This window comes from Dendronephthya gigantea, unplaced genomic scaffold (genome assembly GCF_004324835.1).
Source record: "Dendronephthya gigantea isolate DGI-Jeju-01 unplaced genomic scaffold, DenGig_1.0 000023F, whole genome shotgun sequence".
Classification (NCBI taxonomy): Eukaryota; Metazoa; Cnidaria; class Anthozoa; order Malacalcyonacea; family Nephtheidae; genus Dendronephthya; species Dendronephthya gigantea.
The window spans coordinates 312395-338004 of NW_021163033.1; the positions used below are offsets into that span (position 1 = coordinate 312395).

The window sequence follows — 25610 nt, forward strand, 5'->3', positions numbered from 1 at the left end:
AAATGAAGGATTAAGAGCCATTTTCAATTCCCAGAGGTGCGTATCTATTGCGCTTTAGAGCTGTATTAATGTTCTGCATATTTAAGTGGTTGCGTTTTTTTTGAGACACCCTGTAGAACGATAATTGGGGGGGGGGTGAATATTCATATATCCAGTTCTCTCCTACGGATTTCTTATGTAAGTGCAATGGCTTGCAATAGAAATCCGTCAGGCAGAACTGATTAATATTCACCCCCCCCCCAATTATCGCTCTAGTTACGACACTGATTACTTCTTAGAAAATAGTTTTGCGGTATTCGCAAAATCTACAAATGATTTATGTAAATCATAATCGCCTTTTAATCGGTGTCTTCTGTAGCAAGTTATTGTTTACGTGGAATAAACAGTTGTATTTTTTCAAACAATAAAGCCACACAAATTTGGAACAAACTTCGAGGAACCTGTAGGACAAAATCAAGAACGAAATAGCACGATTCTGTTGAAAGTGCTCTGGGAGTTGAAAAGTCAACTACAAGAGACGGATGATCCTTTGTGGAATTTACAACGGTGTACATGCAAGGAATTTAGGAATAATGCATTTGAAAATAAGAGAACGTTGAATGAAATAATAGGCGACGAAGAAGAATGCAAAAGCCCGTGTCTGTGTCCCAGATATTTCATCTCAAGATCTGGCGTGGTGTTTGGCTCTTTTGAGGAAGTACGTGCTATATTTGTTTAGCAGAAATGGCAGGAAATTGTGAGCTATAAATAAACAGAAGTTTATGTGTGTCCGCGTATCTTTAACATCAACGTAATTCTCATTTTGTTTTTTTCAGAAACAATGTTTTGATGCGAAAATGGACGAGATGGAAGCGGTCTTTAAATCAGAACTGAAGACCATCAAAGAGCAACATGAACGACTCAAGGATGATCTAAATCCAAACCTGCATGAAAATGACTCGTTTCGTTGACAAAAACTCAGTATTTTTCAAAATTGAAGACATATATTACAATATACACTGTAATTAAGACAAGAATTATTATCTATAACAATCTTTTGTCGTGTTTGAACTTTGCTGTTCAATTAAGGCTACTGTTCGTCCACAACATGAAGTCATGAACACGACAGGTAGTCATATCATTATACTTGTACAAGGAAGATCAAATGCCATTCTGATGAAACTCCATTTACTCCAATGCTTTATTCTTCAGTTAACCCCTGTTACAGCCAGATCATATTGAACTCTCCTCAGGTAGTCTTGATCTGGGTAACCATTGCTAAAAAATGAAGATATTTTTAACGATTAATTTTAGATTCAACCCTTTTGATTCATTGCATCATGCCAATTTGGCATGCCAAGCCAACATCTCATCGTTTTGCACCAATTTGGTTCTCGTTTGCACCCAACAGTAAGAAAGCCATTGGATGAAACCGGAATAAACGATAATGTGTTTATAAAGGCATTACTTCCAGCATGATATTAAAATCTACTTTATAACAGTACGTAAAACTTACTTGTCTGGTCCTCCATCTCTTTTGGTTTTGTGATGAATACTATTGAATACAACACAATCATCATTTCCAATTGTAAACGTTAGCTTTTGGCAAAATGCTTTCTTTAAAAGTCCGAAAATTTCTCTCCCTTTGTAATTTTCAGGTAAATAAGCAGTTATGTTCGTTCCGGTATAAGGCCTGCCAGGCCTAGGATGTCCGGGACTCTGGATACCAGATGGAAACCTGTAGGTTATAACAATGGTACCACACATTGGAAAACCAGGAAGACACGTTGACTCAAACTTTTCTATCATCTCTCCCGGAGGCTGGTTCCCTTCGAGAGGACCATAGACCTCGCCACATATTGGGCATCTCTTTTGATATTTGAATGCTTGGTCAATACAGGAGGCACAAAATGAATGGCCACATTTCGATAACGTTTTCTTATTTGTATAGTCGCTGAGACAAATTGTGCATTGTTTATCATCGTGATTTCCATCTACTTCGACAAATTTTATACCTGGAACTGCATATCAAAACACGTGCAAATTTAGACAAATTCAGAATCAGAAATCACGTATGTTAATTTACCTTTCTTCAATGCTTCGTCATCTTAATTCAAAATACACAACAAATTCCAAAGGATATTTACCTCCACTCGGACTTTGATATGAAGATATGGAAAATGCAGTTGCCTGGGAATACTGAACCGACTGGACACTCGGACTTTCTGATGAATCTAAAAGAACTAAAAACCCTTGATCAACATGATCTTTATACTATAGAACTATGTCGCACTCATTCACCTGCGATTACGACCTCTGAGATCAACATAATAAGTTTCAGTTACCTTTGTCTTCGCTCTTTATATCAACCACTCCCAAACTCCCTTCCAGTCCATTCAAAATATTCACGTTCAATGGTTCCTCTTCACTGTAGGATGTGTAGCACAGCTTCGCAAGTGGTATACATGCTCTGAGATGCTCATGGCGTTTCTTCAGGAGATTATCAGCCGTATCCAGCATCAGTTTCTGGGAGGAAATTATTTCTTCTTCAGTGCCTTGCTTGACCAGCTCCTTTGAACGATCAACAGAACTTTGTACGTCTTGCACATACTGCCTTGTCGCTTTAGTTTGTCTGTCCAATTTTGCTCGAGCACCTTTATGAATTTCATCGACTTCATTCAAAAGCCTTTCGGTTCTTTGATTTAAAACATCAACCACTTTCTTCGCCATAAATGCGTTTCTTTGTAGAATTTTACTCTTGGCATCTTTAGCATCTTGATCAAGTCTTTCCGTCGTTCTTGTTAACCTTTTGACAAAGGTATTGCCTTCACTTACCACCTTCTCCATTGCTCTACTTTTTAGAGCAAGTATTTCTTTATATTTGCTCGTTGCATTTTCGACAAGAAAACATGTATGATTTTGCTTCACGTGTATGAAACGCATACAATCCCAACAGATGAGTTGGTCGCAGGTTTTACAGTAAACTTTTAATATCTCGCCCGGATGCTCATTGCAATACATTTCGTCCGTCTGTTTTGGCAACTCTTTCATCATCAAAACAGAATGACCCGTATTTCCTCGATATTTGTTGTGGTCTGTCAGACATTCTTGGCATAAGAATTTCTCACAAGTGACACAGCGAGCGACTGAGTAGCTTTGACTACAATTATGTGAACACGGAACGCCACGATCCTGTTTGTCAGGTTTGGGTTTAAGCGTCTCGTTTAAACAACATGGACATAGGAAATCTCGAACTGGTCGACCGCGAGGTGCTTCAGTGTCACGACATGTTGTCACGACGTCTTGCAAACAATTATTACAGATTGAGTGGAAACAAGGAAGGGTTCTCGGGTCGTTTGACGCGGGATTTCGACAAGCAGTACATTGTGGGCTTTTTACAAATCGATCATTTCCATCTGATTCTGAAATGCGAGCCATTTAAAACGAAACTACAAAACGAAAGCGTTTTGCATTATTCCTGCTTTGTGTCGGCTTCGCATGACAACTCGTTTGGTATTGTTTTTCAAAGAATTAATTTACGGTATTCGCAATTGCTTCAAAATTATTTATGTGAATAATTATCAATGTCATCTAGTCAAAGCAAAGCTACCATTTTTACACTTTGAAACTTTGTATGGGTATGTTCATTGTCCAATTGCAAAGAATGTAAAACATTTTTTAGCTCTTCTATCGACTTTAGGTTCCTAGGAAATAAGTGCTGTAGCTACTACATTAAATAAAATAGCATAAAGGCGCAGTTTTCTCTTATATAATTCACACGAAATCAATGGAAACTACAGTTATAAGTAACATAGACTAGTTTAGGAAGTAGGTCCTCGATTACTCTACAATACTCGATTCGCTGGTCACTGCTGCATCTTCGTCTGATTGCCATTAGTAAGCATTGCATGTTTAGTAGCAAATGTTTATTGGTTTGAAAGATTTGACATCATAATTCCTTTGTGTTTCTCACATTAATAATTTTCTCATCAAAGGGGATTTTGTTGTTCATTTACTGTTACAGTCTGTTAGACTTCGAGTTTACTCTCAAAGGAAGACTCGTCCAATTAGCCTTTCTCACGATGACGAATATGCCGCCATTTTTGGGGTACTTTTTTTCGAAATCGTGAAGGTCTTAACGCCAACTATCTTCAATTTTAGGCTGAATTTATTCTTCAAATGGTCTGTTGATTCCAAAAAAACGCTTTTCATATTGCTATAACTTTTTAAACCTATTTAAGAAAATTGAAAGTACCCCAAAAATGGTAGATATTCGTCATCGTGAGAAAGGCTAATACACAAGTTGTTCAAGTTATTTGAATGATCTTGTTACAGCTTCGTTTCAGTATTCTGTAATTCCTTTTTCAGCAAGTTCCTGTTCAACTCTCGCCAGATAATTTGGATCAGGATAACCAAAGCTGAAATATAATGAACAAATTTATTACACCATTGAAACGCATGAACTCTCTGATTTCGCGACAGGGCCTTCTTCAACTGGTTTGACAGTTTGACTATAGAAGAGTTGATCAACAAAAAAATGGATTAGTAAACATACTTGCTTGGCCCGCCTGAAACGGATTTCTTGTGCTCAATTTTGCATACAACACAGTCATTTAATCCTGTTGTTTCTGACCGTCCGATTGTGAACGTTAACTTTTGTTCAAACGCTCTTTTCAACAATATTAGAACTTTCCGTCCTTCTTTGTTGTCTGGTAAATAAGCGATATGCATTGCTTCCTCATATGGTTTCCCAGGATTAGGGTGGTCCAATTCTTGGATACCACTTGGAAAATGATAAGTTATAACAAGAGTCCCACACTCAGTAAAACCAGGGAGTTGTGTTGAACGGGTTTTATCTGACATCACACCAGGAGGCTGGTTCCCTGGACGAGCGCCATCAACCTGGCCACAAACTGGACATTTGTTTTGATATTCAAATACTTTATCAATACATGCAGCACAGAATGAATGACCACATTCAGATAATGTTTTCTTATCTGTGAAGTCAGACTGGCACATTGGGCATCTTTCATTATCACGTTTTTTAGGTGATCCTGAAAGGTTACCTGAAAATGGAAATCAAACGTAGATGTAAGTGAAGAAACGAGAAATGTACATAAGTGCTTTGTCCTTTTTATTTACAGGCTTCTTGCCATGCAGCTACACACAGCAACTACGACTGAAGATACAGGGTAACATACCTTCACTCGAGTTCCGCGTCATGGCATTGGAATAACTGGGAGCAGGTGACGAAAAACTCCGAGATAAAGCAAACACGGGTGCCTTTGGGTTTAACTTGGATTGATGACCTACAATCCCTATTGCAGAAAATAGAAAATAATAAATTGATTGATATAATTAGATTGAGCGAACAATTTTCGTTATTGCAGGTAAAATCGAATTATTATAGAATCAAGATGAAAAATCAACTAATATTTATTCTAAATCAATTGTGATATACGATCTTCTGCAGTATATATTTTTCATGCAGTAACCATCCCATCTTGTTTCTTGCTAAAAGTTCCTCCTCCTTCCTCCCCCCTTCCTCCCTTGAATATCAACAAAAATCTATATCATTCAAAACCAACTCTTATATTGTAATTATTTGCACTAGCTTATACAGTATATTCCCTGTCTTTCCTCCAAACCACATGGTTAGTTTATTACCTTTGCTATCTTTTCCTTCAATCACCTTTCCTAAACTCTTCTCCAATCCACTCAAAATCTCTTGGTTTAATGGTTCCTTGTCAGCGCAGGGAGTCGGAGTATAGCACAACTTTACAGATTCAGGTTCTTTTAGATATTCCCGACGTTTCTTCAGGAGATTATCTGCGCTCTTCAGCATGCTTTTCTGGGAGGAAAGTATTTCTTCTTCAGTGCCTTGGTCGACTAATTTCTTTGAAAGAAGAACAGATCTTTGTATATTATCAACATACGGCTTTGTTTCCCTCTTCTGAATGTTCAACTTCAATCGTTCAAAGTAAATTCTTCGATCAACATCGTTTTTAAGTGAGTCTGCTTTTTGATCCAACATTTCACCGAATGCCATCGCTATTAGCTCTTTCTTTTTAGTAATCTCGCGTTTGACATGCTCAGCATCGTGACCAAGTCGTTCTGTCGAACTCGTTAATCGTTCAAGAATGGCATTTCCTTCTGTTAAAACTTCATCCATTTTCTTATTATTCGAAGCAAGTAGCTCCTTATATTTGTCGGCCACATCCTTAACAAGAAAACATGAATGATCTGGCTTCGTGTGTTTAAAATCCATGCAGTCCTTACAAATCAGCTGGTCGCAGGTTTCACAATAAACTTTAAGTTTCTTCCCCTGATGTTCATTGCAATACATTTTGTCATTGATTTTCTTACGATTCTCCGGCTTTGACAACTCTTCCATCGTCAGAACAGAATGACCAGTGTGTCCTCGATAACTGTCGTGAATAGCCAGACATTCTTGGCATAAAAAATTCTCACAAGTGACACAGCGAGCGACTGAGTAGCTTTGACTACAATTATGGGAACACGGAACGCCAGTTCCTCGATCTCGGTTGAGTACGGCTGTTACTCTTACAATGTTGCAGATGAAATGATTTCTTCTCATGTCGGCGACATTTTTATCAGGATCGAGTGTAAACATCTCTCGACAATTTGGACATGGAAACTCTCGAACTAGTCGACCGTGAGGTGCTTCGTCACGACGTGTTTTCACAACGTCTTCCAAACAATCTTTACAGAATGAGTGGAAGCAAGGAAGAGTTCTCGGGTCTTTTAGCGGCTCCAGACATACAGTACATTGTAGATTTTCTTCAAGTTCATTGATCGGGTCAGTTTCTAAAGCAGTAGCCATTTGAAACGAGAAAAAATGAACCTTCTTAAACCGATAATTCCATTACGTAGTCCGGGCAACTACACTAAAGAAGCACTGGAAGATTAGTGTAGTTGTACTCTTTTACGATTACATTACGACCACCTCTCAGCGTTTTGGATTCCTTTTGGAAAATATAAATTGAACTTAACGAATATTGCTATCGTCTCTACACAACACCGGTATGTGTAAAAACTCCTTATTTGAATTCTACTTGAGTGATGCAAATGAGATAAGACAGCAGGTTTTGTTTGTAATCCATGCATCATTTAACTTTCGTTATTGCTTCTTGGAAAATCTATTCCTGGTAATCAATACGTAGGTCCGTGAACTCGTGCTATCATATTACAATTCATTAGAATTTTATTGAAGTGCTCACACATAGTGATAGTCAGTATATCACACGGGAGTGCTATTTACGAGATTGATATACAAAGACCACACAAGTTGAAAGTTTTCTAAGAATTTTTTTGTTTGGAACGAAGACGTTTGTTTAAAATTGACTTACACTATGATGATCTTAGAATGAGACATCCAGATTATACAATTTGTCTACATTATACTACAATTTGTCTACATTATACCACATATCCGACTGTGAACGCAATCCAGGTTGGTAAAGGTTCAGTTCAGGATTTCTAACGTTCACTTTCAAACTAAATCTCTTCGCTTAAAGTGCTAGAATACTCCCCAGATTGTTGTCAGTTTTAGTCATAGCCTTACATCTTTCACACGTAAACATTGTTTGTCGTCGGTACTCCAACACTGGAGATAAAGCCCCGTTTACACTACAGTCAATTTATCGGCACGGCACGGCTAAGATTGGTACCCGTGCGCAATTTTATTAGTGCAGATAAAATGTATCGAAAAAAGTGATATGACTCATTTCGTTCAAAGTTTCTCCAGTTTATTCTGTAATTCCTTTCGCAGCCAGTTCTTCCTGAACTCTCTTCAGGTAATTTGGGTCGGGATAACCAGAGCTAAAATAAAGTAAAAGTAAACATGGTTGGTAAACATAACCAAATGTTCTACTGAGTAACTCAAACCGGCTACAATTATAACTTCACGCCGAAATAGCTCTAAAATCTCGTTTAAAATGATCTTGTAATTACTGCAATGAGGTTAATCTCAGGTCTACAATCGCTAAACAAGTTATATAAGCATCCTTCCAATCTTGTCTCACATACTTGGTTGCTCCTCCACTTATGTTTGTTTTATGATCAATATCATTCCAGGTGATGACGTTATCCGCTCCTGACGTCGACGATCGTCCGATTGTGAACGTCAGTTTCTGGTCAAACGCTTTTCTCAGGAGTCTAAGAACTTTTCGTCCTTCTTCGTTGTCAGGTAAATATGCACGGCGTTGCGTTCCTTGATAACGCTGACCAGGATTTGGATGTTCTGGTCCTTGAACACCGCCATAAAATGCGTAGTTTATCACGATAGTTCCGCAAGAATCATACCCAGGCAATCGTGCGCTATTAGAGTAATCAGTCATTTTTCCTGGAGGTTGATTTCCAACAAGGGTTCCGTACGCCAGTCCACAAGTTGGGCACTTTTTCGAATACTGGAATGCTCGATCAATACAGGCAGCACAGAAAGAATGACCACATTTACTTAGTGTCTTCTTGTCTGTGAAATCACACAGACAAATTCCGCATTTTTCATCACTAGAATTGGCTTTCGCATCGGCACGCTCACTTCGGTCTAAATATAGCAAATATAAGTTAAGAAAAACTATTTCAGATTTCAATTTAAAGCAATTTACATACAAACGAGTGGTATTGTTACATGTACGAAATAGCGCCACGGAGAGGAAAAGATCTATATGGGGTATTTTGATGCCCTATATGTAAGTCTACCACTATGCAACTGCGAGCATTATTGTTCCACGAAACGTCAAAAAGATTAAGGTGTACGTGTCAATTGAGAATGAACAATAATCAGAGTGTGTACACAAGACAACAGGCTAGGGATCGCTCAAAACTTACCACGCGAAGGGGTCTTCAAAGGATTCGTAACAGCAGCTTGTCTTTCAGCGTCATTGCGAGTGGTTCTACTTTGCGTTGTTGATGATGAACTCTCAACTCGCGGCTCTTCTTTGACATTCTGCGTGTAACGTCTCTTCATTTCAGCCACGAACACGTCGGTGGTATCTTGATCAATATTTACAAATCGTATCTCTTGCAGCTCTTTAATAAAGCTTCTATCCTTGATAAATTCTTCGGCCGCATCGAAGAGAACACCAGCACAAAGGTCAACAGGGATGTCAAAAACACCGGAGCTGATGGCAGGAATTGAAATGCTTTTAGCCTTACTCTTATTTGCAGTCTTCAAACTGTTCATCACAGCTTCATGTAAATGTTTCCTCGCACTTTCTCTATTTTGTTGGCTTCGTCTTGGACCAACAGCATGCACGATGAATTTACAAGGAAGAAATCCAGCACTGGTGGTTTCGACATCTCCAGCAACTAGATCTTTTCCGCGCCGTTTAATCATTATGTCATCGCTCTGTGCTTGAATCGATCTTCCGCCAGCTTTTGATATCGCTTCTGCAGCTCCATCACAATGATCTAGACGCTCATTTGCAGGATTCACAATCGCGTCCACTTTCTCCTCGGTCAAATCACCTTTATAAACAATCAGTTTCATTGTATTACGGAAAAAAACAACGAACTGTTCACCAGGCTTTCTGGTAGTTGACGTCGAAGGACGAGCAGGAACATCGTTGAGTTGGTCAACTTCTCTTGTCGTCAAATGGGCAAGCATGTCATAAACGTTCGTCTTCTCGCCATAGATGATTACACGATACTTTGTTCTTGACTCCTCCGTTACATCAACGATGACAGGAAATTTTGAACTCACTTCTGAGATAACGTCTGCCTCTTTTTTCGATCGCACAGATTTAATATCTTGGAACATTTTAAAACTTTGCTTTTGGTAGAATTCAACGAAATCACTTAACGCTGCAGTAAAGTCAGCTTTGGAAACATTAACACTGCGATGAAGTATCAGAGTTTTGTCTGTTTTGTTACGTATTTTGATGCTTATTTCTCCACATACATTCTCAAGTGCTTGAAATTCTTTATAGTGGTATTTCATTATATAGTGATAAAACAGGGACTGTACAAGGATTGTTTGAGGACCGTTTTCAGCAACAGGCTGATCTCCATCATCATCAGCAGCCCGCTTTTGCCTTACCGAAGATGCTGTATCAAGTTCTCCACGACTACCACGGCTTTCCAGATCGTCACTTTGCGAGAAACCAAAAATTGACGAACGAAGTGATTGTCCAAATCTGAAAATGGCGTTCCATGGACCAATGAGGTACCCTTCATCGTCTAATTCAACCTCCGTCTCTTTTATTCCACATTGCTCCAGTTTTTCTAAATATTCATCGGTCACTTTCACTCTCGCCTTAGAAAATGGGGCGAGAGAATTTTCAGTGGCGTGTGGTTGATCGTCCTCCATCGACCACGTCTGACTCACAGAAGTAACGTTTTCTGAAGCCTGGAATCATGCAGTTGCACGAATCGTTATTATCATACATGTTTGTGCTAATTGCATGTGTAATGTGTATGTGTGTTTCATGCAGTTTAGAGGATCATAAACTGACAGCGATGGCCTAAAGAAACTTTTATAGTTTTCTATTATATAACCAGGGAGCAGCGTGGTAGCGTCTTCAAACAACTTAGCATCAAATGTGGTATAACAACTGCCTAAATAGACAAAACACTTCTCGATGTTTCGACCTGAGGGCCTTCGTCAGGAGAGTTAGTCGGACTCATACCAAGTGCACTTACTGCGTACTCCACGAAAGGATCCACTTTCAACTTGCTCCCATGAATGTCAACTTCATTTTGCGGATTCCGCAGCTTTGGCTCTGGAAATAATTAAAGTTCCGTTCTTAAGTTATTTGCCATTACATTCGCTTTACCCGCGCGGATGAAGCGGCTCTTGAAGATCACGGACGTAACGTGATGATGAAACAAATCTTCTGAGTTCCGATCAGTGAACCCTATACAACTGGAACGACGTTGGGCTGTGTATCAAATTAAAGCTATTGAAAAGTTATTTTTGGTGTAGAAATTTAAAGACTTAAACTACAAAGGAAATATTTAAAAAAACAAAAACAATTACCAACCGGCAAACCGGTAATTCCCTTTAAACTAAAGTCTCGAAATTTCTACACGAAATATAACTTTTTAATAGCTTTAATTTCATATACATTTGGCGTCAAGTGTTTCAGCTCAAAACTCAGAAAAAGTAAAAAGCACTGGCCTCAATTTCCCACCCAGAGTTATCGTTCCAGTTTGTTTACAGTTCAATGGTTCCGACTGAGCCACAGTGACCACCTATGCCCAGTCGGTGCGCAGCATATTCTGCCATTTCTACAATACCCTTTTATCATGAATCGTTAGCTAATCGCTCTGCGTCATTTGTTTGAGAGCTTCCGTGCGGGCTAAATCGCTTGCTGAGGAAATGCCTTTACTTTCGTTTTTCACGTTAGTATATATAAATTACAAATTAGGATAATCTTGCTCCCAGGATACCCCTGTAATACGCTGGATAAGATTAAAGTAAAGCTGAGAATGGGGATACAGTTAATATTGATGAACTAAAGCGGCTATAGTATGTTAACTGAATCATATTGTTTACCTATGCATATGTTACCTTTTCTAAATTCCAAAAGAACATAGTCTCGACCGCCTGGACAAACATACAGTCTTTTCACATCGCCACTAATACCAGTCGAATTCTTTTTACTTAGAAATTTTTTTGTAATCTGATCCTTCAAGAATCTGGATACACCAGATATTTTAATCGTTGCATATTTGTCAAAATTCATAGAAATTGAGGCGAGAGAATTTTCAGTGGCTTGTGGTTGATCGTCCTCCATCGACCACGTCTGACTCACAGAAGTAACGTTTTCTGAAGCCTGGAATTATGCAGTTGCAGGAATCATTATTATCTTAGATGTTTGTAGTAATTGCACGTGTAATGTGTATGTGTTTCATGCAGTTTAGAGGATCATAAAACAGAGATGGCCTCAAAAAACTTTTATAGTTTTCTATTACAGGCTATTATTATGATAAAGATTGTTAAGTACTACTTCTTCATGAAATCTCTTTATGAAATCTTTCTCGTCCGATTTGGGAATGCAATTAAATTTGGATTTTCGTGTCGCATGAAAATTTGCTTGAATTTATCTAAATTTACAAGTGCACTTACTGCGTACTCCACGAAAGGCTCCACTTTCAACTTGTTCCCATGAATGTCAACTTCATTTTGTGGATTCCACAGCTTTGGCTCTGGAAATAATTAAAGTTCCGTTCTTAAGTTATTTGCCATTACATTCGCTTTACCCGCGCGGATGAAGCGGCTCTTGAAAATCACGGACGTGACGTGATGATGAAACAAAAGAGACATTTAGTTTGACGTTTACGGCGCGCGGCAAAGCGCGGTTTCACGTTAGTGGTTTGACGTTGCCGCTGTTGCAAATTAGACATTTATAGTTAGCAGTCATTCACCTATAATTTATGTTAGAACGATTCAAAATTGGCATCAAGTAAACAGTTTCGCTGTTAAATTACTGCCAGCTATTTCTAATGCTTCAATTTTTTTAAAATCAAATGTCGTTTACACCTGGAAAAGTTGAAAAGAAACTCCATTTTAATAACCGACTATCGACCTACGATATCATGGTAAACCGCCATATTGGCAATCGTGTTATTGAAAAGTGGTAGCCGCTTTCTTAAAGAAAATCGGTAAACTCATTGAAAACAGGCTAGAAAATTACCACAAAGATGATTTAGACATCCAATATTTCTACTAGGAGTGTTTATACGTGAAACGAGACACGATTGCAAAGCTATTGCAATGAGGTAAATGAGCTACGTGAAAATACACCTCCAGCGGTTGAAAACGTGAACCGCAAACGTCAAACGGCAAAATTTCAACGTCAAGCCGCGGTTTGCGGTTGAAAGAAAAACGTCAAACTAAATCTTTCTAATGCTTCCGAGTTCCGACTGAACCACAAAGACCACCTATGCCCAGTCGGTGCGCAGGCAGCGCAGCATATTCTGCCATTTCTACAATATGACGCGGCGATCACTTGGTGTGGAGGCCTCCCTAGCTAATCGCTTTGCATCATTTGCTTGAGAGCTTTTGCGCAGGCTAAAATCGCTTCCTGAGGAAATGCCTTTATTTCCGTTTTTACGTTAGTATATAAATTACAATTAGGATATTCTTGCTCCCAGGATACCCCTGTAATACGCTGGATAGGATTAAAGTAAAGCTGAGAATCACTGGGGATACAGTTAATATCGACGAACTAAAGTGGCTCTAGTATGTTAATCATGTTGTAGTTCCCTTATACTGAATATATAGCTCTATTATCAGTCAGACAACTTCATGCAAAATATATCTTTAGTTAATCTATATAGATGTATAGTATCATTCATGTTTCTTGAACCAGCTAGTACACGCAATACAAAAATATTTCAAAATTTAAACTATAATTTATCTGCTATAAGAGCTAAGAACTGTGTCATGAATAGAACCCAAACCTTGATCTGCTTACCTCCATCTTTAATCCCTAAACATCTCGCCAGCATTCTTGAAATCTCTTCGTCTGATGGTTCATCTTTGGTAGAAAGCGTGTATTTCAATTTTTCAACGGTCACGTGTTCAAAGTATTCCTGACGTTTCTTTAGAAGATTATCTGCGCTCTTCAGCATCATTTTCTGAGAGGAAATTATTTCTTCTTCGGTGCCTTCCTCGACTAATTTCTTTGAAAGTTGAACAGATCTTTGCACGTTCTCCACATACTGCTTTGTTTTTTTGGTCTGTCCGTCCAACACTTCCCTCTTTTCTTTGTGAAGTTGATCGACTTCTTTCAAGAGCGTTTCAGTGTGTTTATTCAACATTTCAACGACTTTGTTAACAATCGATTCTTTTCTGTTTACAATTTTAGTTTTAGTAAGCTTAGAATCTCGATCAAGTATTTCAGCCGTATTTGTCAACTGTTGAACAATGGCATTACCTTCATTTAAAACACCATCCATTGCCTTGTTATTTAAAGTCAACAGTTTCTTATAGTTGCTAACTACATCGTTAACGAGAAAACATGAATGATTTTCCTTCGCGTGTTTAAAATCCATGCAGTCCTTGCAAATCAGCTGGTCGCAGGTTTCACAATAAACTTTCAATATCTCGCCCGGATGTTCATTACAATATATTTTGTCCTTAATTTTCTTACGATTCTCCGGCTTCGACAACTCTTCCATCGTCAGAACAGAATGACTGGCATTCCCTCGATATTTGTTATGGTCTGTCAGACATTCTCGACATAAGAATTTCTCACAAGTGACACAGCGAGCGACTGAGTAGCTTTGACTACAATTATGTGAACACGGAACGCCAGTTCCTCGATCTCGGTTGAGTACGGCTGTCGCTTTTACAATGTTGCAGATGAAATGATTTCTTCTCATGTCGGCGACATTTTTGTCAGGATCGAGTGTAAATATCTCTCGACAATATGGACACGGAATGTCTCGAGCTGGTCGACCGCGAGGTGCTTTATCACGACATGTTTTCACAACGTCTTCCAAACAATCTTTACAGAATGAGTGGAAGCAAGGAAGAGTTTTCGGGTCTTTTAGCGGCTCCAGACATACAGTACATTGTAGATTTTCATGAAGTTGATTGATCGGATCAGTCTCCAAAGCACCAGCCATTTTCTGCAGAGAATATTCAGAAATAATAAGCAATGTCATACAAACTAACACCGGAAGAGTGTTTTTATACTGCTATAATATAATAAAATAACCGAACCATTCATGTCTCTGTATTTCTTATTAGTTGCTAGATTCCAGATAAATCATGTTGCCATCAAATCCGTCCAGTCCTTAAGTAAAATAGTAAAATCTTTACCTGAAAACCTCTGGTAACAAACGTGAATTGAACGACTTTCGTTTACAATCGCATGACTGCTCGAACTTTCGTTATTGCTTCATAGAAAATGTATTCCGGGTAATGGATACGTCAGTAAACTAGACTAGTGTTATCAAATTACAATTGGAAATTGAATGATTGAATGCAATTGTGAAATTGGATGCAATTGTGAAATTGAATGCAATTGTAAATTTTGTTGAAGAGGAATAATGAGAGAGGACGTCTGGATAATCGATATATGAATTGCTTGGTTTATTGACAATTTCATATTCAGTTGAAGAAACTTCTGTCGTTGTGTTTTTTGAGATACTGCTATCCCGATTGGTATCAACCATTCTCTTCAAAAAACGTTTGGCTTCCTCGACTTTATTTTTTTCACCTTCTATTATCCTTTTACCCTGCACCAAAGACAGGCGATTAAAACTAAAATTTTAGTATGAGCCTCCTAAACTAACGTATTTTTTATTCTTTGCTTCACACCGGGAGATTTCCTTAGAATATAATGTGAATACAAAGATTACATGTATATCACATTTGCAATCATATTTTTACGATTATATAAATTGCCAATGAAATAAATCGCTCAAGTCATATTAAATCAAAGTAATTATACCCAATAAACACTTTAAACTGTTCTCGCAATTAATAAGTTAATGTTCTCCCCCAGGTTCAAATCAATAAACATAAATTCTTCCAACCTATAATCTAAGTTATGTCACATACGTTGTAAATGTCTAAAATACCCGAATATCACATGTTATGTGACATAAATCTGATGCAATGCAGTTAATCTGTGATGTTGATTACAATGAATATTACCCTAAAACTTTTGTTTTTTAATCATTCTTCATCCATTTCTGCGAGGGTATATTCGTTGCCCCAGATTCTCGAAACACTTTGAGATCCAACAGCTTCACTTTTCTCCTATCGGTCCAATGGAAAAAAATCAACCGAGCTATCTAGTTGTCGAGAGTCGAGACGGTTGCTACAGGGGCTGTGTGTGGGATGGGCACATTCCAAAATCAATATTAGAAAATTTATATTTATATACTGAATAATATCAGTCAAACATATCCAAGCAAAATATCAGTTAATGTATACAAATGTATTTACGTTTTCTCCAAACTTACTGCCTTTGGTTTCCAACGTTCAACAGCCAAGTGTATACCGCTAATGCTAAGCGTATTACCGATGCTTCTTGTTGAGGCAGCTACTGCAATACAGAAAAAAGATTCAGTGAAGCTTTTTCTGAAATCCCTGCATGCGAGAGCTGATAATGTCGAGCGTCTAAAGGTCTGTTCACACAATCCAATTTTGTTGCATCAATTCACTTCTGACGTATGAAATGTTGCCTGCATGCTATTGCATGATAAAGCAGTACTGCATTGACTTGCATTGGCTCCAGTTAATTTGCTGCCCACAAACATTGTAAGTCAATAGACTACAAAACATCCATCGGAAATGAATTGGATCCGAAAAAATTAGATCGTGTGAAAATACAAACGCGTTAACGCAAGCCATGAATGTCGCTGCATATCAAAGTAGCAGCATATTTCGCTAGCTAATATAAAAATATTGGTGCAGCATTTCGGCATGATCGATGCACAAACGGCATCCTGGCCAAGTAGAAAAAAATGTTGACAGGTTAGTCGCTCCATTTTTGAGCCTAAATAGGGACATCATTTCTCTTTTGCAGCCTATATAGTGAGGATCAGATAATGTTTGAAGTGAAACTGTAAATCAACCCAGAAACAAGCTAGAAATTACCTGGTAAGTTATTACAGAACTCAACGAGAACACAGTCTTCTCCGTCGGGGCAGACATGCGTCTTCATTACGTCGTCATTGTACTTAGCCGTATTTCCCCTCGCCTGAAATTCCTTTTCAATCAGATCTTGTAACAGCTGCGAAACGCCGGAGATTTTGACCGTTTTCTTTTCATCGAAGTGTCTATCCATCGTTTGATATCTGAATGTCTCATCCATAGAGCCTGGAAAAAATGAACAAACACGTCTATATGGGGTTTTCTTTAATCTATAAAGCCAAACAGACAACGCATTTCTCACGATCTGAGCTACTTAGATCGATTCCTATAGATTCTTGTCCGAAATCTTATATATATATATATATATATATATATATATATATATATATATATATATATATACTATAGTTATTTACCTTTACCTCTATTTACTTCTCCTAAACTGTTTCCTAACACTCTTGAAATTTCTTTTTTTGATGGTTCCTTGCTAGTACAAGGAGTGTAGTTTAATTTTTCAACGGCGGCAGGTACTTTGAAGTGCTCTTGACGTTTCTTTAGAAGATTATCTGCGCTCTTCAACATGATTTTCTGAGAGGAAAGTATTTCTTCTTCAGTGCCTTCCTCGACCAATTTCTTTGAAAGCTGAACAGATTTTTGTACGTTCTCTACATACTGCTTTATTTTTTTGGTCTGTTTGTCTAATTTTGCTTGTTCATCGTTATAAATTTCGTTTACTTCTTTCAGAAGCTCTTCACCGTTTTCATCCAACACTTTACAAACCATTTTCGCCACAGACTTCTTTCGTTGTATTATTTTACGGTTGACATCCTCAACTTCCTTACCAAATTCCTCTGTCATACGTGTTAATTTCTGAAGAAGGGCATTGCCTTCAGTTAGGACATCATCCATTGTTTCATTATTTGAAGCTAGTAGTTCCTTATATTTATCACCGACATCTTTAGCAAGAAAACATGAATGATCTGGCTTCGTGTGTCTAAAATCCATGCAGTCCTTACAAATCAGCTGGTCGCAGGTTTCACAATAAACTTTCAATATCTCGCCTGAATGTTCATTGCAATACATTTTGTCATTGATTTTCTTACGATTCTCCGGCTTCGACAACTCTTCCATCGTTAGAACAGAATGACCAGTGTGTCCTCGATAACTGTCGTGGGCTGTCAGACATTCTTGGCATAAAAACTTCTCACAAGTGACACAGCGAGCGACTGAGTAGCTTTGACTACACTCATGTGAACACGGAACGCCAGTTCCTCGATCTCGGTTGAGTACGGCTGTCGCTTTTACCATGTTGCAGATGAAATGATTTCGTTTCATGTCGGCGACATTTTTGTCAGGATCGAGTGTAAACATCTCTCGACAATTTGGACATGGAATGTCTCGAACTGGTCGACCGCGAGGTGCTTTATTACGACGAGTTTTCACAACGCCTTCCAAACAATCTTTACAGAATGAGTGGAAGCAAGGAAGAGTTCTCGGGTCTTTTAGCGGCTCCCGACATACAGTACATTGTAGATTTTCTTGAAGTTTATTGATCGGGTCAGTTTCCAAAGCACGAGCCATTTTCGGTAGCGAAAATTGTTTAATAACAAAGTTTTATGGCAAACTAACACCGAAGGAATGTTTTTATACCCTTCATTTCTACGCTGTGTTCTTTTTTCGCTGGATACAACTATAGGTTCTAGTTAAATAATGTCGCTATTATACCTGAATACTGATGGTAAGACGTGAACGCGAGATTTGAACGATTTTCGTTTATAATCGAATGAATGAATTTTCAATTCTTTATAGTCATCCACTGTTTGCTATCGACGCAATACAAATTAGTTTGCAAGTTAACTTGGGGTTTCCCAGCAACAAGTTTTGTGGTTACATGTGGTTTTCTCTCTCTGTTGAAACAAACACAATAAGGGGAATGTGGGATATCTGATGATAACTGACATAATCACGGAAGGCAAACAATATTGAGTTCGTAACTCAAAGTGCTTTCTGAATCTTATATTTTGTCTCATGGGTACACTTTTCATCCGTGAATCTTGTTTATTCATGCATGCTATAGTACATTTTCATTAAGGCTATTATACGACAACGACAACTAAATCTATGGGGCAACACACTGTCTGTAAAACATGGAAATCAATCCTTATTAGCCATTTCAAGCACTGATCGCACTAAATCATTACTATAGGTGATAGTTAAATTTTGTAGGCATCGAAAGGCTGTGAACATTTAGAATATCAGATGCCCGGATGAATATATCAAATTGGTCAAATTGAAAACTACTACTGTAAGCGTTGCATGCTTTTTAACAGAAAAGGAAATCTTGCAAATACGGTGTCATGGCCTAAGACATGCGTTGTCCTATAAAACTAAATTTATTTTCAACTTTTTTGGTTGGTTCATCTTCTACCCAGGTAAGATATGTGAACTATAACTATAAGTTGTTTCAATTCGCTTTTCTATTCTGTGATTCCTTTTACCGCCAGTTCTTCCTGGACTCTTCTCAGGTAATCTGGATCAGGATAACCGTAACTGAAATACGAATAAAGAAACAATTGTATAGTGTGATAAATTCATACTCATCGAATACGCAGAACACTATGATTCCGTGTTTCGTTTTGTGGAAAAATTCATTAAACATTAATATTTAATGTACGACAATATTAAATTAATCACAACCGTACCCAGGGTCAGGACAACAAAGAAGGTTTAACGTACTTGGTTGCTCCTCCAGTCATGTTGGTTTTATGAGGAATATCGTTCCAGATAACACAATCATCTCGTCCTGTTGTTGTTGATCGTCCAACTGTGAACGTTAGTTTCTGATTAAACGCTTTTCTTAATAGATATCGAACTTTCCGCCCTTCTTCATTGTCAGGCAGGAAAGCCGTTCGGTTTGTTCCCTGATATGGTTTACCAGGATGAGGATGTTCTGGGCCTTGGGTACCACTGGGGAACCGATAAGATATAACAATAGAACCACAGTTTGTAAAACCAGGAAGAGTTGCTGACTGGAAACTATCAAACATCTGCCCTGGTGGTTGGTTGCCTGTGAGTGCACCATAAACCTCGCCACAAATTGGACATTTCTTTTGATATTTGAAGGCTTTGTCAATACAGGAGGCACAGAATGAATGACCACACTTTGGTAAGGTTTTCTTATCTGTATAGTCACTTAGACAGATTTGACATTTTTCTTTATCACTGTCTTTTGAATCTTCTCCTGGCTTGGTATCTGTAACAAAGATTTAGATAACTTGTCGAAATGAACATACTGCACGATTTTCTTCACTCGGACTAACTTTACCTTTTCCCCTTGTCGTGTTTCCTTTCATTGCATTTGAGTAACTGAAAGGTGTTGATGACGAATGACTCCGAGGGACAGATGTTGATGACGAATGACTCCCAGGGATAGATGTTGACGATGAGTGACTCCCAGGGACAGTTGTTGATGCCGAATGACTCCAAGGGAAAGATGTTTGTGACGAATGACTCCCAGTGACAGATGTTGGTGACGAATGACTCCCAGTGACAGATGTTGATGACGAATGACTCCAAGGGACGGATGTTGATGACGAATGACTCCCAGTGACAGATGTTGATGACGAATGACTCCAAGGGACGGATGTTGATGACGAATGACTCCCAGTGACAGATGTTGATGACGAATGACTCCAAGGGACAGATGTTGGTGACGAATGACTCCCAGGGACAGTTGTTGATGACAAATGACCACCTGAAGAGGAGAATGTGCTTTAAAATATACATTGGACTTCCTAATGCATAATACAGCATTACTTTTAAAAAATATCTAGAGAGATTCTATTAAATACTTTCGTGAAGTGTAAAGATTTTTTATAAACCTAATTTTTGAGATCGGTCGCGGAATCTTTTTTTGGTAAATTGGGAAAACCACGAAAGTGAAAATAATTCAAATTAGATTCACAAATGAAGATCAGGTTTATAATTTACGGACTTTCGCCTGGCAATAATAAATTTGCATGGAAATATTGTGTATAATATGGCGATGCAAAATGAAACTAATTCAATTAAATGTTTCCCATGAAAAATCTATGGATCTAGAAACACAAATTACTGCTTTCTAATAGATGAATGATGACCAAAACGCACTGAGACATTTACAATTATACGTTTGCTAGCAAGTTAGTGATCAGTTTTGATGGAAAATCACGAGTTGTTCTCAAGTTACCTGTAAAAATTCCTCCTCCTGCGTTGAATTGATTCTGTCGATACTGGTTGGCGTTTGTTCCCACACGATCGGTATGGACCATTTCAATACTTCCCTGTCTAACTGAAGCAGCAAATCGTTTCTTCATTTCTTTCTCAAATACTTGAACAGTCGGTCTGTCGGGGTTGACGAAGCGAATATCTACCAAGGAGTTGGAGTTTGGTGCATCCCTAGCAAAATCTGTTGCGGCCTGAAATAAAACCTCAGCACAGACTGGGACAGGAACACCAAATATCCCGGAGCTAATGGCAGGTATGGAGATGCTTGTAGCACCATTTTTACAAGCAACCGTTAAACAGTTAAGAACTGTGGTGAGAAAAACTTTTTTTGCTACGTCTTTCTCATTATTCCGGAAATCATACCACCTTGGACCCACAGCATGGATGATTAAGTTGCAAGGAAGATTTCCTGCCTTCGTCGCTACCACCATACCAGCATTGAGACTTTTAGAACGTCGTTCTCTGATGAGCTTGTCACATTCGTCTTGAATTGATCGCCCTCCGGCTTTTACGATGGCTCCCGCTTCTCCCCCGTCATGCTTGAGTTCTCCGTTAGCTGGATTGACAATAACGTCAGAATCTTCTTTCGTAATGTCTCCCTTATAAACTGTGAGTTTTATATTTTTTAATATAACGCACGAAAGCTTTTCAATAAAACCACTTTCCTTCAGTGTTGCATCGGGTGAATTAGTTCCTGTTGTTCGTTTAGAAGATTGTTCTCCTTTTTCAAATAAAGTTTCAAAACCACCAACTTTTTCTTTCAAAAAATTTAAAGCTTCCTTAACTTTATCTTTCTCACCATAGATTGTTATTTTATCTTCCTCTTGACTTGAATCGATCACAACAGAAAATTTGGAACGAGCTTGTGAAATTACTTCTTTTTTATCTTTTGGCTGCATTTGAAACTGCTCTTGATGCATTTTTTGGTTTTGAGCTTGGTAGAAGTCGATGAACTTGTTCACTGTTTTTAAAAACTTCGCTTGATCTACATTGTCCCGCATAATAAGCTTCAAATTTCTCTCGGTCTTCGACTTAACTTTAATACAGATTTCTTTGGAGACCTTCTCAAAATTTTGAAATTCTTCGTAGTGGTAGGCCATAATATGACGGAGAAAAAATGTGTTTAGAGTTAACGACTCGTCCGCTTGTTGGCCTTGCGATGTTTGGTTGGATGGCGTTGTTGTCGGATGGACACTCGACTGGTTGTATAAGGTGGATAAGGTGAAAGAGAAGTTGCTTGAAGCATAATTTTCAGTTTTATCTGAACAACAAAGAGAAATCTTGTGTCCGACAGCAAAGATTGCGTTCCAGGTGCCAGATAGATATCTCCCATCTTCAATATTAACTTTTTCGCTCTTTATAATTTCTTTCAATGCTTTTTCCTTCCGTATTTTGTAAGTAAAATCATCACTCAGCTTCACCCTTGTCTCGCAAAATAATCCTGACCAAATTTTCGACACAATTTGAGATTCAACAGCTTCGTTTTCCTCCTGTTGATATAAAAAACTTTTTTGTTTTCGCAACCTAATCAATCCTTTCCTTCGGTGAGTTTTGGATTTTCAATAAAATATTGCAATTCAGATTCAATTCATTGCACGTCATAGCACTCATAACTATCCACATGCACATTCACATCTATCAAAGGAGGAGGTTAAAAGCATCCAGAAAAAAAATTCAGAAAAAAATGCCAGTGCATGTAAACGTTTTCTGATTTATTGTCCACAAATGATGGACTGATTGTATAAACGAAAACTAATGGACTTTAACAATGGTCATGTTGACATGCGAGTCATGACTCGAGTATATGAGACAATTTGCCGGAAACTTCATTTCATTGGAATGAACTAGACGAATGTTGCAACAGTGCTTCAACAATTACTTAATTTCTTTAAAAAAGAAGTAGCTGAGTTGATGAAGCATTAAACGAGCAAACGAGCAAAAATTTCAAATTCTATTCAAACTTACTGCCTGGCGTTTCAAGGGCTTCCCAGTCAGTCCTGTTCTATCAATCGTAAGACTTTTACCAATACCTTTTGAAACACCTACGGAAAGACAAAAATTAAAAGATGAACGGCAGAGCCGTCACACTGATGTGAGCCTAGGCCATCTGTACCCAAAAGTGGTTGCTACAATTTATTGCAGACTGTCAATCTGAAGAGAAAGCCCCAGACAATGTGTTAGCAAAAAAGGTATATGGCTATATTTAAATGACCTGGTTTAGAGGCTGTTTACATGAGCTGGGTTACCCGAGATTGGTTCAATGATGAAATGAAATGAAAATTTATTGCACATATTTGTTGACTGATTTTTCGCTTCTATAAATTACCCAAAAAATACTAATAGACCCTAAATAGTGGTTGAAGTATTGAACCTGCACTGCAAAAATATTATGTTGTCTTAGCTGAACTAAAGTTTCTCTGTTCTCCGTTATGAGCTAAGAACTGTGTCATGAATAGAACCCAAACCTTGATCTGCTTACCTTCATCTTTAATCCCTAAACATCTCGCCAACATTCCTGAAATCTCTTCGTTTGATGGCTCATCTTTGATAGAAAGCGTGTATTTCAATTTTTCACGGGTCACGGGTTCAAAGTATTCCTGACGTTTCTTTAGAAGATTATCTGCGCTCTTCAGCATAATTTTCTGAGAGGAAATTATTTCTTCTTCTGTGCCTTCCTCGACTAATTTCTTTGAAAGTTGAGCAGATCTTTGTACGTTGTCAACATACTGTTTTGTTTCTCTGGTCTGTCCGTCCAACACTTCCCTCTTTTCTTTGTGAAGTTGATCGACTTCGTTCAAGAGCGTTTCAGTATGTTTATTCAACATTTTCACGACTTTGCTGATTACTGATTCTTTTCTTTTTACGATTTTAGCTTTAGTAAGCTTAGCATCTCGATCAAGTTCCTCCGCCGTATTTGCCAACTGTTCAACGATGACATTACCTTCATTTAAAACTCTATCCATTGCCTCGTTATTTGAAGTCAATAGTTTCGTATAGTTGCTAACTACATCTTTTACCAGAAAACACGAATGGTTTTGTTTTATATGTCTAAAATCCATGCAGTCCTTACAAATCAGCTGGTCGCAGGTTTCACAATAAACTTTCAATATCTCGCCCGGATGTTCATTGCAATACATTTTGTCCTTGATTTTCTTACGATTCTCCGGCTTTGACAACTCTTCCATCGTCAGAACAGAATGACCAGCGTGTCCTCGATAACTGTTGTGAGTAGTTAGACATTCTTGGCATAAGAATTTCTCACAAGTGACACAGCGAGCGACTGAGTAGCTTTGACTACAATTATGTGAACACGGAACGCCAAATTTACGTTCTCGGTTGAGTACGGCTGTCGCTTTTACCATGTTGCAGATGAAATGATTTCTTCTCATGTCGGCGACATTTTTGTCAGGATCGAGTGTAAACATCTCTCGACAATATGGACACGGAATGTCTCGAACTGGTCGACCGCGAGGTGCTTTATCACGACATGTTTTCACAACGTCTTCCAAACAATCTTTACAGAATGAGTGGAAGCAAGGAAGAGTTCTCGGGTCTTTTAGCGGCTCCAGACATACAGTACATTGCAGATTTTCTTCAAGTTCATTGATCGGGTGAGTTTCCAAAGCACAAGCCATTTTCTGCAAAGAAAATTCAGAAATAAGCAATGTCATACAAACTAGCTACTTAATACCGGAAGAGTGTTTTTTATATTGCTATAATATAACAACATAACCGAACCTTTCATGTCTCTGTATTCCTTCTTAGATACTAGATTCCAGATAAAATATGTTGCCATCAACTGTAGAAAATGGTAAAGTCTTTACCTGATGGTAAGACGTGAAGACGAGCTGGTGAACTGGCTTTCGTCAGTTTACAATGGCATGACTGAACTTTCGTTATTGTTTCATAGAAAATGTGTTCAGGGTAATAGATACATCGGTAATTATTCCTCTTATGAAATTACAATTGTTAATTGGATTTAGGTATTGTTCACAAGTGACTCAAAAATGCCAAAGTAGAGCATAGTTTTAAATTAATTTTAGTTTTTGCAACACAATACAGGGTGTCCCCCTCTATAATCCCCTCTATTCAAAGCAAGGCTTTTTTAGAATCTGATTGCCCTAATATTATGATAAACCCAATTGAAAGCAAGACGCTTTATTTGAATGCCTCAACCTAATAACTATGTTATTTAAATACTACTGTGTTGATCATGCATTCAAATGCCAACAAAAGCTTCATTTCAATAGGGAGCACTTTTTTGGGGACACCCTGTATACAGGGTGTCCCAAAAAAAACGAAAACTATTGAAATCACCCATAACAATGCCATTGTTAGAGTTTGAATGCCTAAGCACTCTGTTGGGCCCACAAGTGTATAAATTGGGTTGCCATAAGCATTTTTATGCATACATATGATGCAGTCAAATTTGCTTGTTCGCAAAAATGATAGTTTATTAACAATATTTACAATTTTATAATATGGATAACATTATTTAAATGTGCATCTCAAGGACCATTACCTTCGACATGTCCCCTTTCTTTAACGACACAAAGCATTTAGAATTTTATAAGTTGCATTAAATCCCCACTGGGCGAAATTCGTGAACACGGCATTCAAATTTTAACAATGAGTGATTTCAATAGTTTTCGTTTTTTTTGGGACACCCTGTATAACTCCTCACAAAAACGTCAAGCTAATGTTTACCTGATGCCAGGCAATACTGTACAAAACTGTTTTGTTTAGGGGTTGCGTTCACACGAAACCGGCATGAAAAAATACG

The 25610-nt window shown here is 38.1% G+C and overlaps 6 protein-coding genes across 9 annotated transcripts; all 6 read right to left on the bottom strand.

Moving 5' to 3' along the window:
• Positions 1-946: 946 nt before the first annotated feature.
• LOC114522498 (transcription intermediary factor 1-alpha-like) lies at positions 947-3459 on the bottom strand. Of its 2 annotated transcripts, none has more exons than XM_028543192.1 (4): positions 2325-3459; positions 2127-2213; positions 1496-2000; positions 947-1257 (listed from the first exon to the last, which is right to left on the bottom strand). In XM_028543192.1, exons 1-4 carry the CDS (start codon positions 3415-3417, stop codon positions 1188-1190), a joined length of 1755 nt encoding a protein of 584 aa, XP_028398993.1. In that variant the 5' UTR covers positions 3418-3459; the 3' UTR covers positions 947-1187. The 2 variants fall into 2 exon arrangements, with proteins under 2 accessions (XP_028398993.1, XP_028398992.1); XM_028543191.1 differs by having other exon boundaries at positions 2127-2222.
• Positions 3460-3705: 246 nt separating this feature from the next.
• Positions 3706-7209, bottom strand: LOC114522495 (tripartite motif-containing protein 45-like). Its single transcript, XM_028543187.1, has 4 exons — positions 5647-7209; positions 5181-5297; positions 4535-5045; positions 3706-4397 (listed from the first exon to the last, which is right to left on the bottom strand). Exons 1-4 carry the CDS (start codon positions 6821-6823, stop codon positions 4322-4324), a joined length of 1881 nt encoding a protein of 626 aa, XP_028398988.1. The 5' UTR covers positions 6824-7209; the 3' UTR covers positions 3706-4321.
• Positions 7210-7666: 457 nt separating this feature from the next.
• Positions 7667-14597, bottom strand: LOC114522484. Its single transcript, XM_028543174.1, has 7 exons — positions 13425-14597; positions 12074-12153; positions 11516-11780; positions 10645-10724; positions 8833-10351; positions 8029-8548; positions 7667-7821 (listed from the first exon to the last, which is right to left on the bottom strand). Exons 1-7 carry the CDS (start codon positions 14578-14580, stop codon positions 7749-7751), a joined length of 3693 nt encoding a protein of 1230 aa, XP_028398975.1. The 5' UTR covers positions 14581-14597; the 3' UTR covers positions 7667-7748.
• Positions 14598-15368: 771 nt separating this feature from the next.
• LOC114522506 lies at positions 15369-17170 on the bottom strand. Of its 2 annotated transcripts, none has more exons than XM_028543201.1 (4): positions 16984-17170; positions 16565-16786; positions 15928-16007; positions 15369-15721 (listed from the first exon to the last, which is right to left on the bottom strand). In XM_028543201.1, exons 1-4 carry the CDS (start codon positions 17141-17143, stop codon positions 15638-15640), a joined length of 546 nt encoding a protein of 181 aa, XP_028399002.1. In that variant the 5' UTR covers positions 17144-17170; the 3' UTR covers positions 15369-15637. The 2 variants fall into 2 exon arrangements, with proteins under 2 accessions (XP_028399002.1, XP_028399000.1); XM_028543199.1 differs by having other exon boundaries at positions 15928-16010.
• On the bottom strand, positions 17165-18142 carry LOC114522713 (transcription intermediary factor 1-beta-like; the record flags this gene model as incomplete). Its single annotated transcript, XM_028543455.1, has 1 exon — positions 17165-18142. A coding segment is annotated over exon 1 (978 nt), but the record flags the coding sequence as incomplete, so codon positions are not given.
• A 343-nt stretch (positions 18143-18485) lies between these two features.
• On the bottom strand, positions 18486-24706 carry LOC114522483. Of its 2 annotated transcripts, none has more exons than XM_028543172.1 (7): positions 24566-24706; positions 23307-24465; positions 22793-22869; positions 20790-22317; positions 19887-20315; positions 19298-19814; positions 18486-19111 (listed from the first exon to the last, which is right to left on the bottom strand). In XM_028543172.1, the coding sequence occupies exons 2-7, from the start codon at positions 24460-24462 to the stop codon at positions 19039-19041; spliced, it is 3780 nt and encodes a 1259-aa protein (XP_028398973.1). In that variant the 5' UTR covers positions 24463-24465; positions 24566-24706; the 3' UTR covers positions 18486-19038. The 2 variants fall into 2 exon arrangements, with proteins under 2 accessions (XP_028398973.1, XP_028398974.1); XM_028543173.1 differs by having other exon boundaries at positions 19024-19111; positions 19264-19814.
• Positions 24707-25610: the final 904 nt, after the last annotated feature.

Coding starts and splice junctions, on each gene's coding strand:
- LOC114522498 (XM_028543191.1), bottom strand. CDS start 3,417: ATGGCTCGCATTTCAGAATCAGATGGAAATGATCGATTTGTAAAAAGC. Junction 2,223..2,324: donor TATAAAGAGCGAAGACAAAG/GTAACTGAAACT, acceptor AAGGGTTTTTAG/TTCTTTTAGATTCATCAGAA. Junction 1,258..1,495: donor AGAGATGGAGGACCAGACAA/GTAAGTTTTACG, acceptor TTCATTTTTTAG/CAATGGTTACCCAGATCAAG.
- LOC114522495 (XM_028543187.1), bottom strand. CDS start 6,823: ATGGCTACTGCTTTAGAAACTGACCCGATCAATGAACTTGAAGAAAAT. Junction 5,298..5,646: donor TGAAGGAAAAGATAGCAAAG/GTAATAAACTAA, acceptor TTTCTGCAATAG/GGATTGTAGGTCATCAATCC. Junction 5,046..5,180: donor GACGCGGAACTCGAGTGAAG/GTATGTTACCCT, acceptor TTCCATTTTCAG/GTAACCTTTCAGGATCACCT.
- LOC114522484 (XM_028543174.1), bottom strand. CDS start 14,580: ATGGCTGGTGCTTTGGAGACTGATCCGATCAATCAACTTCATGAAAAT. Junction 11,781..12,073: donor AGCCTTTCGTGGAGTACGCA/GTAAGTGCACTT, acceptor GCATAATTCCAG/GCTTCAGAAAACGTTACTTC. Junction 8,549..8,832: donor TTTGAAGACCCCTTCGCGTG/GTAAGTTTTGAG, acceptor TGCTATATTTAG/ACCGAAGTGAGCGTGCCGAT.
- LOC114522506 (XM_028543199.1), bottom strand. CDS start 17,143: ATGTTGAAGAGCGCAGATAATCTTCTAAAGAAACGTCAAGAGCACTTC. Junction 16,787..16,983: donor TTTAGGAGAAGTAAATAGAG/GTAAAGGTAAAT, acceptor CATTTTTTCCAG/GCTCTATGGATGAGACATTC. Junction 15,722..15,927: donor AACGTTGGAAACCAAAGGCA/GTAAGTTTGGAG, acceptor TTGGACCGATAG/GAGAAAAGTGAAGCTGTTGG.
- LOC114522483 (XM_028543172.1), bottom strand. CDS start 24,462: ATGGCTTGTGCTTTGGAAACTCACCCGATCAATGAACTTGAAGAAAAT. Junction 22,870..23,306: donor TTTAGGGATTAAAGATGAAG/GTAAGCAGATCA, acceptor GTCTTTCCGTAG/GTGTTTCAAAAGGTATTGGT. Junction 22,318..22,792: donor AGCCCTTGAAACGCCAGGCA/GTAAGTTTGAAT, acceptor TTATATCAACAG/GAGGAAAACGAAGCTGTTGA.